At 42.1% G+C, this 19,626-nt stretch overlaps 1 protein-coding gene across 17 annotated transcripts in view; it reads left to right on the forward strand.

The window, feature by feature from the left end:
* Positions 1-19,626, forward strand: part of CAMK2G (calcium/calmodulin dependent protein kinase II gamma) — a 289,929-nt gene that overhangs the window by 261,892 nt on the left and 8,411 nt on the right. For 5 of the 17 annotated variants that reach the window (XM_069753259.1, XM_069753272.1, XM_069753255.1 and 2 more), the window contains 5 exons: positions 3,363-3,431; positions 5,173-5,217; positions 6,221-6,269; positions 10,327-10,452; positions 17,314-17,389. In XM_069753259.1, the coding sequence (XP_069609360.1) occupies positions 3,363-3,431; positions 5,173-5,217; positions 6,221-6,269; positions 10,327-10,452; positions 17,314-17,389 (365 nt within the window). The remainder of the gene's footprint in view (positions 1-3,362; positions 3,432-5,172; positions 5,218-6,220; positions 6,270-10,326; positions 10,453-17,313; positions 17,390-19,626) is intronic. The other 12 variants (XM_069753268.1, XM_069753265.1, XM_069753261.1 and 9 more) reach the window with 3 other exon arrangements.

The following is a 19,626-nucleotide window of genomic DNA, read 5'->3' on the forward strand; positions in this document are numbered from 1 at the left end:
TCTTCTCCAGCAGCCAGTTCTCCACAAACTCAGTGGGATTTCTCCCCTCAGTCTTTTCAGGCAGCCCCACTACACGTATATTATTTCTTCCGGATCTATTTTCCAGATCCTCATTTTTGGCAGCGAGCTCGGCTATTGCTTGGGCGAACTTCTTTTCAGCTTTTTGGAGCTTAACTATGTGATCTTCTGCCGTGCTCACCCTCTCCTCCACCACTCCTATACGTTTGTCCATTTTCTGCAGAGCCGCATTAATCTGTGCCGTGTCCCCTTTAACTTCCTGCATCTGCTGGGCCAAGGAGTTCAGGGATTGCTGACATGAAGAGATCAGTGTGATAACATCTCTAAGAGTCGGCTCCTCTCCCTGTGATATGCCTCCAGGTCCCCCACTAGCCCCAGCCATGCTGCCTCTCTCCTTCCCCCTCTGTACCTCATGCTGCTCGGCTGTGCTTGCTTCCTCCTCCTGGTCAGCTCCAGCTCCAGATCCTGGTTCTGCCTCCTCAGCAGCCTCCACTCTGGCATAATGCTGCAGCTTTGCGGCCACCTCCATGCGCCGCTGACATGCGGCGTTCTCCTTCTCGGCGTCCTCCCTAGCATCGGAGCCATCTTGGCTGGCTCCTGCATCGCTGGTGCCAGCGTCTTTCTGCCGCCTCCTGGTCATCGCTGCCGACTCCGGACCTGCTGCTCCGCACCGCTGCACTCTCCGGACCTTCAGCCAGCCAGATTTAGGTGAGTTTACCCGAAAATCGGGGTTAAAGCAGGATTTTTGTCCTTATGGCAGCAGGAGCACTCTTCCCTGCTTCCACTCACATGGCCAGCTAGGACACGCCCCCGACTGCAATATATTAAGAGGATAAAAACTGATGGAAGTGTTTCTTTAATGGGATATCATAGTTAACATTTCAGGGTGTTGGAGGGTTTGTAGGAAAAGCTTGTTCCTGTAGCAGTTTGGACTATAACTAATTGTAAAGTGTGGTCTTCCAGGGGGTGATTGATCCATTATCAACATATGTATATAAAATTTAGGAAATTACCATAGCTCCTCCCTGTTTACTGATTTTGTTAATAACTCAAAATTGACAAAGCAAAATAGAACCTGGAAGTAAATGGGGTTATGATGTTAGTGTTTCGATATAGCAGTTGCATCTGCAATTCAGTGCCGGAGAGACCCAGAGAGCCCATTTGGCACATATCACCACATCAGTGGCATAATGTTGGGGTTTGCCCTTTTAAACATTTTGCATTGTGGCTTAGGAACTTCAAAATAACGCTTTGAATAAAATTATATGAAACAGGTCTGTTGGGTTTAACATGAGAAACATCTTAGTAAAGCTGTGCTAGGAAATTTACTATGCGGTTACTTATTCTGGATGTTTCAGTTTTAAAATGGTTTAAAGGGAATGTTTCAGTAGGATCAACCCTCCTAAACCATCTGTATGGGCACGTAAGTCATAGAAAGCTGAATAAATGATACCTTGATATCTGTCGGCCAATGTCTCATTCCAGAGAGATTCACATTTTCTTAATATGTAAATGAGTTGTTAAGATCAATGGGCGCAACACTGATCTGCATGAAAATCTGCCTCCAGAGATTATTGTAAATGAAAGGGGGCTACCAGTGTGAGACATGCAACTAACACAGAACAGCAGAACTGAACTTTGTCTCCTTACAAACACATTTGCAGAAGCTATCACAGCTCTGCTGTATTGCAACACTGGCTGCCTGTGAGATGGAAGGTGAGAGGAACCTGCTGATGTGATTAATGCAGTACTGTGTCAGTTATAATATTAATTGACCCGATCCTAAAGAAGTGTGTGATGGAGAAACCTACCATTACCTATTGGCAAAGTGAAAAATCTGAGGGACAACCTCGTACGGAGCTACCACCATGGTAGCATGATTCAGAATGCATTTGGCATAAAAGGTAACTCCCCCCTTTATTTATAATAATCCCTGGAGGCAGATTCTCTTGCAGATCAATGTCTGGCCCATAGACCTTAACAGCTCATTTACATATGAGAAAAAAACATGGATTTCTCTTTAATAAGACATCAGATCGCAGATTATTATATACCGGTATCATTTTATTCACCTTCCCATGACCTATATACCCATATAGACGACTTATGAGGGTTGATCCTACTCACAGATTCCCTTGAACTATAAGAATTAGCACATACATTTTCTTTAGGGAAGTCCTTTCAGAGGACCTGTCACCTGTACTGACATATGTTTTAATAAATAATTGTGTTCTCCATGGAATAAAAATTCAGATGAATCTTTTCTTGGTACTCTACATCGTCGACTTATACTGCAAATGAATGGTGTATTTCTACACAGACTAAATAATCTTCTGATGCGCATGGAAGCCTACCAACTAAAGATTAATATGTTCTGTTCGTTAAGCCACTAGGTGAGCTGCCCGGCAGTGGCCGCCTCCCTGTGAAAACGTGCTTGAGCTGAGCTCTCCTGAGGGCAGTCATCTGGTGTATGGCCATCTAGACACTTTCCAATCATCTTGTGTATGGCCATCTAGACACTTTCCAATCAGTGCTGACACACTGAAGGGAAATGGTAACAACCAGGAGTCCATTTATTTATACAGTTGCAGGAAAAATAACCAGAGCAACAGAATTCCGAGTTCTAGGAATTGTTTTATTTGCAGGGAATACATGTACTTATTAAATCGGGAGTGGTGACAGGTCCTCCATAAGGACTATGGCCTGGTAAGGCTCCTGGTGGACAGGTTTGGCAAATACTGACCTAAATGATCCAAGAACAGGGAGCCCTACTTCTGTCCGTGATGTAGAGTTGCAAATCTCACCTTAACTTGCTCTGAACTGTGGCTCCACAACATTTGGTGGGTAAAGGATGGCTCCTGTCTGTGTACAGCTCCCCATTTTGGAAGACCTTCCAGCCTATCTTCCAGTGACCGTGCTGTCGACTAAGCATGACTTCCATATCACAGCCATACCAGTCTACAGTTTGCTGTCATGTTACCATTCTATGATGTTTGGCAAACATAAAGTACCGTAATTGACTTCCTAGCGTTCCGCATCATGTCACCTGTGTCTTCTGTGATGATTCCATTGTTCTACAGCGACTGTATTAGTAAGTGAAATGATCTTCATGGCTTGAAAACATTGCCAACTGTTATATGTCTCATTGCTCTTCATTTCCTTCGACAGCATTGTTAGAAGTTTCTTTATCATCTTTGGTTTCAGAGGAAACCAGTGTTTTCTCCAGTACATGTGTTCAAGGAGGAGGAAACAGAACTTTTTTTTTTTTTATTTACTTTATTTTCTGACCGCTTATACCAATTCACCCCATCAGCAGAACTAAACCATTTGTTTTTCTATCTCAGCCGCAGACCAACAACAAAAACAGCATAGTAAGCCCAGCAAAAGAAAACCCCCCATTGCAGACAACAATGGTATCTTCCCCGTCTACTACTATTTCTGGGGTCTCAGTGTCTGGGATGTGAGCAGTGGGAATGCTGCTTGTGCCGTGACATCCAAAACTCATGTTTTGCTTTATATTTTACTTCTGCTCTTGTTGTGTTTGTTTTGTTTGTGGAATACGGTTAGTTTTTTTTTTCTTTCTATAATCTGTTGAGAAGAGAATTAGCAGTGGCCTCCTGGTATCCCGATATAATTGGCAATTGTACATATGATCGCCCAACGCCTGACCTTTTTACTGCCTGAAGTCCGAGCGCCATGACATAGTATTAGTGACTCAATTCAGCAGTGAATGGTTTAAGGATCCAGGTGGTCATCTGCATCTTATGTAGGAGTGGTAAGCAAAACACTAACATGAGACCTTCTGCATTGTCATGGCGTACTAAACTGGTACTGCATTTGCAACATAATGCCTTGAAATATATGATCACATATTTGTCACTTATTAGTTGCATTCTGTATGTCTAATAGGAGATATAGAATAATTAGGTGATGACCTGTTGGGTAAATTATGTAAAGTACCAACTTCTCTAGCGTCCCCCCAAGGCATTCCCCACACTTTAAACATGGCAGATCTCATGCCTTCATTGTTAAGGTGTGCATGCAGTCACCAGACTAGTACCATTGACCTCATCCATGCTCGCCACTGTGTGTCATTTCCATTACTGGTTATTGTGAAAACTGTTTACAACTAACTTTACCGTCAATGTTTGGTTGGGAAGCTTCACACTGATCTTAACATTTTTCATAGAAAGTGTATTTGTTTCACATGATTGGGGCAGAGATGGGGCAGAGATGGGCCACTTCCGGGGCCTCAGATGGCTATGGCTACCTAGTATTGTGCTGAGGTTTCCTCCAGTGACTTAACAAAATACATTCAGGGAAACCAACATTAATAATCGGTATCCAATGGCCCATCACTTACCCATAGTTCATTGAGAATTAACCTTGAAAAACTGAGACAAAGGCCATGGGCGTTTCTAAATGTCATATCTCAAAATTTTAAAGCTCAACTTCTTGAAAATGATTGAAAAGGAAAATGTAACAATGCCTAAAAAACATAAATGTTGACACATGCCATAGACCTGCGGCGTGTCTGTAAATGCCCGCACCAGCCTTTGTGAATGCAGTATCATGGCCTTTGTTTCATTGTGGACATACACCATGGAATCTAGCACCAGGGAATCACCGCTCTGTGGAAGGTTTTATTACTGGTATTTAACAGTGCTTTTTTCATTAAAATGGATCACATCTTGTGTCCCAGTACTACTTAATCATTTTGTGTTGCTTTGTTTATTACTACATTTACTTCTATATAAAAGATGTCATATTTAGCAGGGTCTACACTCTTGCTTGGGATGTACGTTTTTTTTTTTTTTCCATCAGATCGACTACATGATGGCTTTTTATAATGTCAATCTTTGAGTTGTACCGAGATTTTCAGCACCTGAACTTTCTTTTATTTTCTTACGTATTATCACACATTTTACTTGCTCAATTTTTCTTTTCTCACACCAATACATGTCTTCCACACACACGGGCACAGAGGTTTCTAGTATCCCCAAACTAACCTCAGAATAGTTTTCTTGGTCCTCCTTTGTGAAGTCTGTGTTTCATGTATACAATACCGGTTTTCATAGTCTTTCTATATTCCGTGCTACCTGTTTATCCTTAACCGTTTCTTGTTGTTCCTGATTTATTTGTACTCCTTTTCAGGAACCTCAAACAACGGTTGTCCATAATGCAACAGACGGGATAAAAGTAAGAAACCCATTCACTTACTTGTACCTTCTTTGTTTTGTTTTTTTGTTGTCTTAATCATTGTAACAATTTTAAATGCAGCCATTTTTGTTTCCCAGCTATGCCTAGGAGTGGTGAACATCATGCTTCCTTTCATGTTCACGGAGTTCACTTTCATGAACATTGTTTGTATGATATGTTTTATGGTGATCATCAAAAATTATATTTGTCTCCATAATGTTGATTAGTTAAGGCAATACGTGACCATTGATGAGCATTGCTAGGACTTTCCTAAAAAAATAAACTATAGCCATGTATTTCTATACATTTCTAAATTAGATTACATTAGTAGTGTTCTATTCATTACCTCTGTTCTGCAGAAACTGAAGTTTAATTAAATATGCTAATTAGGGTGCTCTGGGTACCGTTGGCACCATTCCCCCCACTGGTTTTCCATAACCATTCAAAGAAAAGAAAAAAATCCAGCTTCCAAAAACTTACAAATTTATTACGGGTAAAAAGCAAAGTCCAGTCCAATCCAATAAATTACATAGTGAAGAGTAGCAAGCAACGCGTTTCGAACAATGGTATGTTCTTTCTCAAAGCTTTGATTGACAGCGCTAGCTTGCCAGCGGAGAGCATTACATTCAGAGAATACTTGGGCAAGCCTGCACAACCAAACAATGGTAAGGGAGGGGTGGAACATGCAAAGCCAGTGGAAGGAAGGATGCACTAAGCCTCTTAGCCAAAACCAAGGGTGCACTGACCACCCTAATTAGCATATTTAAATAAATTTCCACTTCTGCAGAATGGAGGCAGAGATTAGAGCAGTAAAGGTGCAATTCCTATAAATGTCTGCATGTGTTGTGGCTGTCAAACATCCGCGGGGGCGCTAACATATTTTTTGAGCACGCCAAAGACACTCTGTTAGCACACGAGCCTGCTCGGATGACGCCTTGTCTGAGCATGTTTGCTCATCACTATTCATTATCGTATGTGAAATCTTATACTTTGCTTTTTCTAGGGATCAACTGAAAGCTGTAACACCACGACTGAAGATGAAGACCTAAAAGGTAAAGTTCATAATTATACAGGGATTGTTTAAGAACTGCTATTGGTTGCTACTTAAAGTGTAATTGTTATTTTAACTTTTATTTCATAAATCAATAATATGCATGAAAATTAAAACACTTTGTATTATAGCTTGGCCGATAAATCTGCGTCGTTCTCCTGCAGGGTTGATCAGTCATTCATTATTTTCAGTTCACGGGTAAAATCTGTATTCAGTGAAGACAGATTGTTACATTCCTGAAATAGAAGATGGCCGTTACTGCTGATGAGATTCTACGTAGAGGGGAAGAGGTGAGGGAGGAGGACGATGTAAAGGCAGTGCTCCTTCCCCTCTACATAGAATCTACCATCTCCTGTCTCCGTAATGGGAAAGTCAGTACTCGCCGACGTCAGACTTTACCTGTTGCTTGAGAAATTTGAGAATGAAAGATCAGTCCTGGTAGAGAAAGAAGCAGATTTTTGCTGATGAAATATATTATAAAAGTTGCTTATTTTCAAGTGTACTATTGATTTATAAAATTAAGATGAGGGTTAGAAGTAAAATGCTACAGCTTCTGTCTGTGCAGCAAAATATATTTACGGTACTTGTATTTCCTCCAAAAATTCCCATTTCAGTACCTCTGTATAATTTAATGAAAAGTCTAAATTGCAACCCTATTTATACTATATACAATATACGGATGAGAGTTGACTTATCTGTATGTTTTGTTCCTGTGAATTCAGATGAAACGATTGTATGCCCATATCTTGGTTTTCTTGGATTAATACTTATTCCAACTAGTCGCTTTTACACGAGAAGTAAAAAACACTTACAGTTCAATATCATTATCTCCTCAACTCCGATTGCTTTCAATCCTGATAAAACTGCGGCATTGCTGTGACTCGTAAACATCATTTTTTTTTTAAATTTTAATAAATATTAAGGATAATATTAAACGGTAGGATAAAGTATACTCGCCTTACCTGGGTCTTTTCTTCCAACATAGTCTGGTTCTCCCTCTTGTATGTGACTGGCTGCAGCGCTCTTCTTCCAGCTAAAAGAGGACATTGGGACCAGCTCTGTTCAGTACATACAAACATGTGACTGCTACCGCCAGACACATCCGCTATAGTGGTGGAACAATGATCCCCACTTAATTTCCACAAAACCAGAACATCTAGCGCAAGAAATATATAGAAGGCACAACCTTAACTCCAACTATTCTAATCGGCTGGAATGGTAACTTGTAAAGGAGCCTCATGCATGAAAACTGTTCAGAGGTTGCTAGATAACTACTTTTAGTTTCAAACCTGCTCTATAAAAACTTGCAATCTAGAAAAAAAAATTATATTTATATATATATATATATATATATATATATATATATATATATATATATATATATATATATATATATATATATATATATATATATATATATAATTTTTTTTTTTTTCGAGGGGGGGGGGGGGCATGAGGAACACTGTTTTTTGTAGCAACACTGAACATGCGGAATTACAGAATTTGAATATTAAAATCACACTGTCAGATAATAAACCTGCTAAGCTGTATGTTGCCAGTCGGTTCGCATCTTTATGTGATCATTTATTTCCACCAAACGTGTCCACTTTGCTTGTGTTACTCAGATCTCGCTAACTGGGTAGAACTAGCCTAGATCATAGTAGCTGGATGTGTTGCATCTCATAAATGATGCAGTGAAGTGCTGAGACAACATGTACTTTACGAATATCGAGCAGGGAGAGGAGACATCAATCTTTTACGCTACAAGACCATGCTTACTTATTTATAATGCTAAACGGGAAAATAACATTAGCTAACAGCGAAGCCGCGGCTTCAGTAGGAATCTTCTCCAAGAAATTAGCACGTTAAGAATCAACCATTGATTTTGATGTTCTGTGGAACAACGGCATTCCTTAACATGGTGCCCCTTACAAATACTATTGCATCCTGGCACGATGGAGAGTCAGGGATGCGGTCCGCAACACTAAATTTATAATGAACATAATGTGGCCTTTAGGTCACAAAGAACAAACCTGATCTACATGAGAAAACTGATCCCTGGGCATGCTCTACAGAGGTTCAGAGTGGCAAAGCTGCATTTGAAGGAAAAGTAGGCAAAGCGATAAAATATTTATTATAAATAAATCTGTGTAAAGTGGTGAAGGTATACGGAAATTAAAGCCGAGCCAGGGAAACGTGTTGGATGCATGTTGTGCCCAGTAACATCTAATGAAGCTTATGAGTAAAAGGATCAGGTACTGTTTATGTCAATAGGGTTTCTTACACGGTAAAGCAGTGTAAGGAGCCTAAGGCTGGCCATATACATTAGATGGCTGTCGGCCAAACCATACCTCAGCTGATCGTTGGGCCGATAGCCGACAGTCCCATGCACAAGGAGGGAAGGTGAGCTGTGACATTACTTATCGCACTTGGTGGATTTTGTGTTATCAGCTGTGTAGAGCGATGGTAATCCTGCCTTAGCTGATAATGGGCTTGCTGGAAACTCTTCCTGAAAGGACACGAAGTATGGTTATAAAAAAGCCCCAGTGGCTGGTGTGAAATTGCAAGACTTATGGGTTTATTTTTTTATTTTTTTTTTTAATGCGGATTATGATTTGAAAAAAAAAAAGACGTTTGACAACAATGTTTAAAAATACTTATTCAAATTGTCTCTTCGTAGAGGAAGATGACTCGAGCTGATGTACCAACTATTGGAAGTAGCAATCAAAAAAGTCAATATCGACCCTTTAACGAGCCTTGCTGCATGACTTGAGATAAAAGCCAAACCAGACACTATTTGCAAACACATGTTTCAGGGTATTTGGCGCTCTTCAGTGCAAAACAAGACATCGGCTTTGGCTGGATGAGTGGCCTCTGATGGGGATCTAAGGAGTAACGTCTTTTATCCTTAGTCATGTGCGAGGCTCATTAAAGGGTCCATTTTTTACTTTAGATGACACTAGAGTTCCTCTCTGAAGAGACAATTTGTATATTTAATTTTTCAGGGAAGCATTGAATGGCCTATAAAATTCCTAACACAGGCTTTTCACTCTCCAGAGAGATGTTGCCCCTTAGATTCCAAGTCAGAGGCCTCTCATTCAGCCTAATGAAACCTCTTGCTTTTCACTGAGAGGCAAACACGTGTCAGAAAAGAAATAATGTCTGGTTTGGCCTTTCATCCATTACAAGTGGCAAGGCTTGTTAAAAGGTCGATGTTGACTTCCATAAGTGAGACTAGGATTCAAGTCCTTTTCTTCATTAACAAGATAATTTACATATTTAATTTCACAGAGGAAGTTTGTATGGCTTATAAGACTCCTCACCTTAAATTACATGTAGCACAAAAACAATAGGTCATTTTCTGATGATACATTTCTTTTAATAGCGATCTTTTTGACATTCTTGATTGCTAGGAATATATAGCCTTTAAATGTTTTGTCAGGCCCTCTCAGATTGCTTGACATGACTCAAACCTCAATTTTCTATAGAAGAATTTATTAATCAGATTTTCTTAAATAAATGTTGCTAGAAAGCTTCTAAACTGTACAAATATGAAAAAGATGCAGCATAACCCTTCCTGCCTACCTTTGCCCTAAGTGATTGTCTCCTATTATTTGTTGCATACCGATCAGCATCTCTTTTCTGTCCTGGGGATGGCCCTTTCCTTCTCCAGGGATGGAGCCTAAGTGAGAGCAAAATGCAGACTCTGTCCTTGCAATCCCAGTTTGGTCTCTGTGGGTCAGCCAGTAAGTCCTGAGTGGAGTGCTGTGTCCTATCCTATCTGCCCTTTGTCTAGTCCTGTTCACTGTCCACATAGCCATATCCTTATTCTGGAACCTTGACAGATTACAGGACCATATCAATTCTTATAATTATTGCATGTTTGTGAGATTCTGCCCTTAGACATCTTGCCTCAGAGATCTGTAAAATTAACTTGGATAGAAAAAAATGACATTGTTTTTTATATTTTATTTTATTGCTATATTTTCTGGCAGATTAACGTGTAACTTCACCTTTTCTCTTTCCTCCATTTGGTTAATGTATATGTTTCTTTACAGCCACACAGTCGTGTGAAGAGAAAGTCCTAGCCTGGGAAAGCCCAGGTCAAACTCTGGAAGTAGAGCCAGCTCAGGCTGAGCCTCTGCTCACTCCAGTTGTACGATTCTCACTTAGCAGTTCACTATGTAAGTTAGTCATTAGATGACTAGTTCCCCTAGACGTTTGTCGGTAGTAATCCTCACTTGTTACCAGTATGTGTTAATCATCGCTGTCGTCCTTCAGACTTACCTTCCTTACCTAATAGAATAGAGCCTATCTGACAGTAGAGGGCTGGATTTATGAGTAATGCGGAACAACAAGCCTCTTTTTGGTATTCAATGAGAGTGGTGATTGTAACCGTTTGTTTGGTCACTTAAGTAATCTCTTGTTTAGTCTATCAAGTATTGGAAGTATTAATTTTTTAATACAGGTAAGTTCTGCAGTTAGATATCTTATTAGAACTTGCTTGGATAACATCTTATCTGAGCATGTTTGGGTGTTATCCGAGCATCTGGGAGTGCTGGTATATTATGTTCGAGTCCCCGCAGCAAGCATCTAGGGAGTGCTGGTATATTATGTCCGAGTCCCCGCAGCGAGCATCTAGGGAGTGCTGGTATATTATGTCCGAGTCCTGGCGGCGAGCATCTGGGAGTGCTGGTATATTATGTCCGAGTCCCCGCAGCGAGCATCTAGGGAGTGCTGGTATATTATGTCCGAGTCCCCGCAGCGAGCATCTAGGGAGTGCTGGTATATTATGTCTGAGTCCCCACGGCAAGCATCTGGGAGTGCTGGTATATTATGTCCGAGTCCCCGCAGCAAGCATCTAGGGAGTGCTGGTATATTATGTCCGAGTCCCCGCAGCGAGCATCTGGGAGTGCTGGTATATTATGTCCGAGTCCCCGCAGCGAGCATCTGGGAGTGCTGGTATATTATGTCCGAGTCCCCACGGCGAGCATCTGGGAGTGCTGGTATATTATGTCCGAGTCCCCGCGGCGAGCATCTAGGAGTGCTGGTATATTATGTCCGAGTCCCCACGGCGAGCATCTGGGAGTGCTGGTATATTATGTCCGAGTCCCCGCAGCGAGCATCTAGGAGTGCTGGTATATTATGTCCGAGTCCCCGTGGCGAGCATCTGGGAGTGCTGGTATATTATGTTCGCGTCCACGCGGCTGCATGATTTGCGGCTGTTAGACTGCTGCAACGTGTGGGGATTACGTTACAAACAGGCAATCCCCGCATGTAATGGGGCTGTCTGCCACAAATCATGCAGCCGCAGGGACTCGAACATAATATACCAGCACTCCCAGATGCTCACCGTGGGGACTCGGACATAATATACCAGCACTCCCAGATGCTCGGATAACACCCCATTGATTGTGTTCATATAAGACGTTATCCGAGCACTTTCGCTCAACACTGTTGGATATATAAAATAACCAGGCAGTGCTCAGACATCAGTAATTGTAACACTTTCTCCTTGCCAGCCCTCCCCTGCTACCTAAACTGATCCGAGTATACCTGTAGTTGTAGTTAGTGAATACCTTTGTAGCCTTTACCTGAAGCTTCATTAATGCCATCAGATGGTGTCGTACTAATCAATATAATTTATTAAAGTAGCTCTAACAACTCGTAACGCCTCTTTTCCTTTTTATAACACTTTTTGAAGTTTTACAAGAAGACACAATATCACCTTTCTTAGTAGGTCTTGGTTGAATACATTATACATTACATGGTGTGTTACAATTTATATAATCTAGACATGCAAGAAGAGGCGTATTTATGGTCAAGGTTGTTTTTTATTTTGTGGTTTTGATTACAGTGTCGCAAAGCCGTATATGATCCCGGAGTCCGTCAATCTTACACCTTACACAACTTCATGAGGATACGTAATAATGTGTGCTTGTAATACATAAGAATATATTGAATATTTCTGGACTTGTCAAGACTACACATTTTATCTATAAAGTTGTTTGCAGTCCTGTCCAGTAGTGATAAGTTAGAACGGATCCTGCAGCAATCCATTGGCAAAAAACACATTTTTAGGCTATGTGCACACGTTGCGGATTTCCTGCAGATCCGCAGCATTTTTTACCGCACAGAAACGCTGCAGATCCGCAAGTGATTACAGTACAATGTAAATCAATGGGAAAAAAAAATGCTGTGCTAACGGTGCGGAAAACTCTGCACTGAAAACGCTGAGGGTTAAAAGAAGGAGCATGTCATTTATTTGTGCGGATCTGCAGCATTTCTGCACCCATTGACTTGCATTGAGTCAGCCACATCCGCAGCAAAACCGCAGATCTAAAAAAGATCTGCGGTTTTGCTGTGAGAAACGCTGCAGATCGGGAGGGGGGGGGGAAGAGTGTGTGGGCGGTGCGTGGGCGGAGACTGTGTGTATGCGGAGAAGATGTGCGTGTCTGGGTGTTTGTGGTGGTCTGCGGGGCGATCGCGGGGCTGCGGGGGGTCTGTGCCGGGCTGTGAGGGGGCTGCGCCGGGCTGTCGGGGGTCCTTGGGGGTGTGTGCGCGTGCAGGCATTGTCCGTTGGGACTACAAGTCCCATCGGGCGATGCCTGCTACAGTGACAGTGATTGACACATTAGCCAATGATGGGACAGTAGTAGTAACATAGGCCTATCTATGGATATATCTATAGATATATCTATAGACTAGATGGTGGCCGGATTCTAAGGCATCGGGTATTCTAGAATATGTATGTATATAACAGCCACATAGTATATAGCAAAGCCCACGTAACACAGACAGCCACGTAGTAGATAGCACAGCTACGTAGTACAGTTATATGAAAAAGTTTGGGCACCCCTATTAATCTTAAAGGGAACCTGTCACCCCGAAAATCCCGGGTGAGGTAATCCCACCGGCATCAGGGGCTTATCTGCAGCATTCTGTAATGCTGTAGATAAGCCACCGATGTAACCTGAAAAGGGAGAAAAAGACGTTATATTATACTCACCCAGGGGCGGTCCCGCTGCTGGTCAGGTCGGATGGGCGTCTCCGGTCCGCTGCGGCGCCTCCTATCTTCTTTCCATGACGTCCTCTTCTGATCTTCAGCCACGGCTCCGGCGTACTTTGCTCTGCCCTGTTGAGGGCAGACAAAGTACTGCAGTGCGCAGGCGCGGGGCCTCTGACCTTTCCGGCGCCTGCGCACTGCAGTACTATCCTCTGCCCTCAAGAGGGCAGAGCAAAGTACGCCTGCACCGGAGCCGTGGCTGAAGATTAGAAGAGGACGTCATGGAAAGAAGATAGGAGGCGCCGCAGCGGACCGGAGACGCCCATCCGACCTGACCAGCAGCGGGACCGCCCCTGGGTGAGTATAATATAACGTCTTTTTCTCCCTTTTCAGGTTACATCGGGGGCTTATCTACAGCATTACAGAATGCTGCAGATAAGCCCCTGATACCGGTGGGATTACCTCACCCGGGATTTTCGGGGTGACAGGTTCCCTTTAAGCTTAATGTTTTCAAGAAAATGATAAGGGTGCCCATACTTATGCACATGTCAAATTTTGTTTGAATGCAGATTGCACATTTTCTGTTAGTACAATAAACCTCATTTCAAGGCAGAAACATTACTGTGTCCAACAGTTATTAGATGTATGAAACTGAAATAGCTGTTGCAAAAAAAACAATTTTTAGAAAACATTAAGCTTGATTAATAGGGGTGCCCAAACTTTTTCATATAACTGTATATAGCACAGACACGTAGTATATAGCACAGGCACGTAGTATATAGCACAGGCACGTAGTATATAGCACAGGCACGTAGTATATAGCACAGGCACGTAGTATATAGCACAGACACGTAGTATATAGCACAGACACGTAGTACATAGCACAGACACGTAGTACATAGCACAGACACGTAGTATATAGCACAGACACGTAGTATATAGCACAGACACGTAGTATATAGCACAGACACGTAGTATATAGCACAGACACGTAGTATATAGCACAGACACGTAGTATATAGCACAGACACGTAGTATATAGCACAGACACGTAGTATATAGCACAGACACGTAGTATATAGCACAGACACGTAGTATATAGCACAGACACGTAGTATATAGCACAGACACGTAGTATATAGCACAGACACGTAGTATATAGCACAGACACGTAGTATATAGCACAGACACGTAGTATATAGCACAGACACGTAGTATATAGCACAGACACGTAGTATATAGCACAGACACGTAGTATATAGCACAGACACGTAGTATATAGCACAGACACGTAGTATATAGCACAGACACGTAGTATATAGCACAGACACGTAGTATATAGCACAGACACGTAGTATATAGCACAGACACGTAGTATATAGCACAGACACGTAGTATATAGCACAGACACGTAGTATATAGCACAGACACGTAGTATATAGCACAGACACGTAGTATATAGCACAGACACGTAGTATATAGCACAGACACGTAGTATATAGCACAGACACGTAGTATATAGCACAGACACGTAGTATATAGCACAGACACGTAGTATATAGCACAGACACGTAGTATATAGCACAGACACGTAGTATATAGCACAGACACGTAGTATATAGCACAGACACGTAGTATATAGCACAGACACGTAGTATATAGCACAGACACGTAGTATATAGCACAGACACGTAGTATATAGCACAGACACGTAGTATATAGCACAGACACGTAGTATATAGCACAGACACGTAGTATATAGCACAGACACGTAGTATATAGCACAGACACGTAGTATATAGCACAGACACGTAGTATATAGCACAGACACGTAGTATATAGCAGCCACGTAGTATATAGCACAGCCACGTAGTATATAGCACAGCCCACGCAGTATATAGCACAGCCCACGCAGTTTATAGCACAGCCTACGTAGTATATAACACAGGCACGTAGTATGTAGCAGCCACGTAGTATATAACACAGCCCAAGTACTATGTAGCAGTGTGGGCATCATATCCTCGTTAAAAATTAAAATATATTAAAATAAAAAATAGTTATATACTCACCTTCCGTCGGCCCCCGGATCCAGGCGAGGCATTCAGCGATGCTCCTCGTGACGTTCCGGTCCCAAGAATGCATTGCGGTCTCGCGAGATGATGACATAGCGGTCTCGCGAGAGTGCTATGTCATCATCTTGCGAGACTGCAATGCATGGCCCGGAGCGTCGCGAGGAGCCGGAAAGGCCCCAGAAAGTGAGTATATCACGACTTTTTTTTTTTATTATTATTTTTAGCATTGGATCTTTTTACTATTGATGCTGCGCATCAATAGTAAAAAGTTCGTCACACAGTGTTAATAGCAGCGTTAACAGACTGCATTACACCGCGTTATGCCGCTGTGTAACGCAGTCGATTTAAAGGACTGCTACAACGCTATGTGGGCGGCGGGCGCTGACTGGGGGGGGGGGGAAGTATGGAGCGGGCACTGCCGGCAGGGAAGTAGGGAGCGGCCATTTCACGGCCGAACTGTGCCCGTCGCTGATTCAGCGACTTGGGATTTCCTTGACAGACAGACAAAAGGACCGAAGTGACCCGTAGACAGTTATATAGTAGATACATAAATGTTTCTGTCCATATATCTATCTGGCTAATTTCACACATCAGGTTTTTGCCGTCAGGCACAATCCGGCGAGTTTTGTAAAAAAACGATCCTTTTTTTTTTTTCTGCTGGATCCGTTTTTTCTCATAGAGTTGTATTAGCGCCGGATTGTGCCTGATGGCCACACGTTTCATCTGTTTTTTGCCGGAAAACACATACACAGGAACTTTTTTTCTGTCCGGCGAAAAAACGCACAGCGATGGATCCGGCGAAAAACGTATGAAACTGAGATGTTAAATGATGAATCCGACCTCCGAATCCCTTTTTCATGCATGTTTCCATTAAAATCATGCACATTTTCCGTTCGCTCTCTCTTTAAAAAAAAAAAAAAGACGGATCAGTTGCATCAGTTTTTCACTATTTGCAACAGACCCGTTTTTTCAAAAATTCGCCAGATCCATGCCTGATGGAAACAAACTGATGTGTGAAAGTAGCCTAACTATCCATATATCTATCTACATCTATCCATCTCATTCCTTCTATCTGTCTATCTATCTCAGGCCGGCGTCACACTTGGCGTAGGAAAATACGGTCCATTTTTTACTATAATATGCAGAAATCTTCCCAAAACAGTGTTCTGTATGTAATCCGTTGGCAAGGTTGGCAAGACTTTCATTGGCGGAATTTTTCCGCAATATGCTGACAAACGCAGCATGCTGCGATTTTCTACGCCCGTAAAATGCGGCTGCGAAATATATGGCAGATAGGAGCTGCCCCATAGAGAATCATTGGTCCATGTGCAAAGCGTTGTTTTTGCGCCTTTCATACGTCCGTAAAACTCTCTAGTGTGACGCCGGCCTCATTCCATATATCCATCTATCTAATTCTTTCTATCTGTCTGTCTATCTGTGTGTAATGGAGTGTGGGTTGGACAAATGTAAAAGAGGAGGTTGGACAAAAAATGACATCAGAAATCTTTTTTTTTTGGAAATAATAGATCTTTATTTAGCTTTCAAAAACGCATAAAAAAAGGCCTGGAAAAAACGCAACAAAACCGCACCTGCGTTTTCTCACAAGAGGGTGAATAATCTGCAGCAGAAATTCCTAAGGCTAATCCGCAACGTGTGCACATACCCTTAGTCTCTTTTTAAATAACTGATCCCTGCTGGATCAGTTTTATTTTTTTACGTTGAAGTCTATGGAAAAGGGATCCGTTAATCAGCCATCCGTTGTTCTTTAATTTGTAACAGATCCTTTTTTTGCTCAGTCTTGTTTATTTTCAGGCCTCTTTACCTTGCACTCTGGATTTACTACATAGATCCAGTAGCTCTCCGTTCCATATCCTTTATTAGTATCAACTTTTCATATCCAACTGCTGTGGCTTCAAATTTGCAGAATGGTCACCACCAGTACTCAGTCTTCCATGTCTCCTCTACAGTGCGAAAGCAGGAGATAATCAAGATTACAGAGCAACTAATTGAAGCTATCAATAATGGAGACTTTGATGCTTACACGTGAGTAAATCCTTTAATGTAATATGATTTTTATCTATCAAATATCAATATTCTTCTGCAGCTCTACAAGCAATTAAGAAAAGCTTAATGTGGAGTTTACATCATATTTTCACGTGACTCTGGTTCAGGAGGTCTGGGTCAGAAACAACACTTAATTTCAGAAGTGAGCAGGGGGGTTCAGGTCTGAACACTGTACAGTCAAGTTTTTCCATTTCAATCTTGGCAAATCAACTTGGAAAAAAAAAAGCATAAACATTTTTTCAGAATTTAGCCATAAATAATAGTGGGTTAGATAATTTATTGTAACTATTTAGTTGATGATAATCAAGGACCATTAGCTCATCTACATCGGCCAGTTGTCAATCACCCAAGTAATTGAGTAAAATTCTTGGCCATTGAGTGTGATTATTTTAATGCCAGTTGAAAAAATCCTCTATCGGTAGCTGTGTAAACAGGTGATGAGCCACCGATAGCATGATATTCTGTTGGCATCTATTAACGATTGATCCATGTTGCTTGCCAGTGAACAACCACTGATAAGAGGCTATTTACTGGCCTGAATTGGCCCATGAAAAAAAGCATAAGCCAAACCACTGTAATCAGCCCCAGATCATTACTTTCCCTATACTTACAGTTACCACTAAACAGTGAGGTACGAAGTGTTCTCAAAAAAGTGTGAAACCTCTCTCAAGAGACCACAGTCCAATTGCAGAGTATTTTTTAGCACTTTAGGCAAGTGTCCGCATTCTTAATGCTTGTTAAAGGGAACCTGTCAGCAGGATTGTGCACAGTAACCTACAGACAGTGTCAGGTCAGCATCGTTATACTGATTACAATGATTCCATGATTGATGAAATTCGTCTTGTGATTAATCTTTATTTTCAGTTTTGAGTTAATGATATGCTTGTGCTCCGGGGCGGCCTGTGGGGGTCTTCATGTGGTGCTCTGATTAAGTGTTCATACTGAAGACTGCTGATAGGTCACTGATCGCTCACTGACCGGCCCCCTAGTTTACATAATGAATATTATATATACACTAGATGGTGGCCCGATTCTAACGCATCGGGTATTCTAGAATATGCATGTCCACGTAGTATATTGCACAGCCCACGTAGTATATTGCCCAGCCACGTAGTATATTTCACAGCCACGTAGTATATTTCACAGCCACGTAGTATATTTCACAACCACATAGTATATTTCGCAGCCACATAGTATATTTCACAGCCACGTAGTATATTGCCCAGCGACGTAGTATATTGCCCAGCCACGTAGTATATTGCCCAGCCACGTAGTATATTGCCCAGCCACGTAGTATATTGCACAGCCACGTAGTATATTGCCCAGCGACGTAGTATATTGTCCAGCTACGTAGTATATTGCCCAGTGACATAGTATATTGCACAGCCACGTAGTATATTGCCCAGCCTCGTAGTATATTGCCCAGCCTCGTAGTATATTGCCCAGTAACGTAGTATATTGCCCAGCCACGTAGTATATTGCCCAGTCACGTAGTATATTGCCCAGCCACGTAGTATATTGCCCAGTTACGTAGTATATTGCCCAGTTACGTAGTATATTGCCCAGTCACGTAGTATATTGCGCAGCCACGTAGTATATTGCCCAGTAACGTAGCATATTGCCCAGTTACGTAGCATATTGCCCAGTGACGTAGTATATCGCACAGCGATGTAGTATACAGCACAGACCCACGTAATATATTGGCTAGTAATGTAGTATATTGCCCAGTGACGTAGTATATTGCCCAGTGACGTAGTATACATCACAGAGCCACGTAATATATTGCACAGCGAAGTAGTATACAGCACAGAGCCACGTAGTATATTGGCCAGTCACGTAGTATATTGCTGAGTGACGTAGTATACAGCACAGAGCCACGTAGTATATTGCACAGCGAAGTAGTATACAGCACAGAGCCACGTAGTATATTGGCCAGTCACGTAGTATATTGCCCAGCTACGTAGTATATTGCCCAGCCAGGTTTGTCACAGGTGAAAAAATAAAAAATAAACATATACTCACCTTTCCGAAGGCCCCTTGTAGTCCACGGCAGCTTCTGGTCCCAGCGTTGGTATGGGCGCAGGACCTGTGATGACGTCGCAGTCACATGACCGTGACATCATGGCAGGTCTTCCTAGTGCAGGCGCGCAGGGCCTGTGATGACGCCGCGGTCACATGACCGTGACGTCATGGCAGGTCCTTGTCGCGCAGGGCCT

Source organism: Ranitomeya imitator, chromosome 2, assembly GCF_032444005.1.
Source record: "Ranitomeya imitator isolate aRanImi1 chromosome 2, aRanImi1.pri, whole genome shotgun sequence".
In the NCBI taxonomy this organism is placed as follows: domain Eukaryota; kingdom Metazoa; phylum Chordata; class Amphibia; order Anura; family Dendrobatidae; genus Ranitomeya; species Ranitomeya imitator.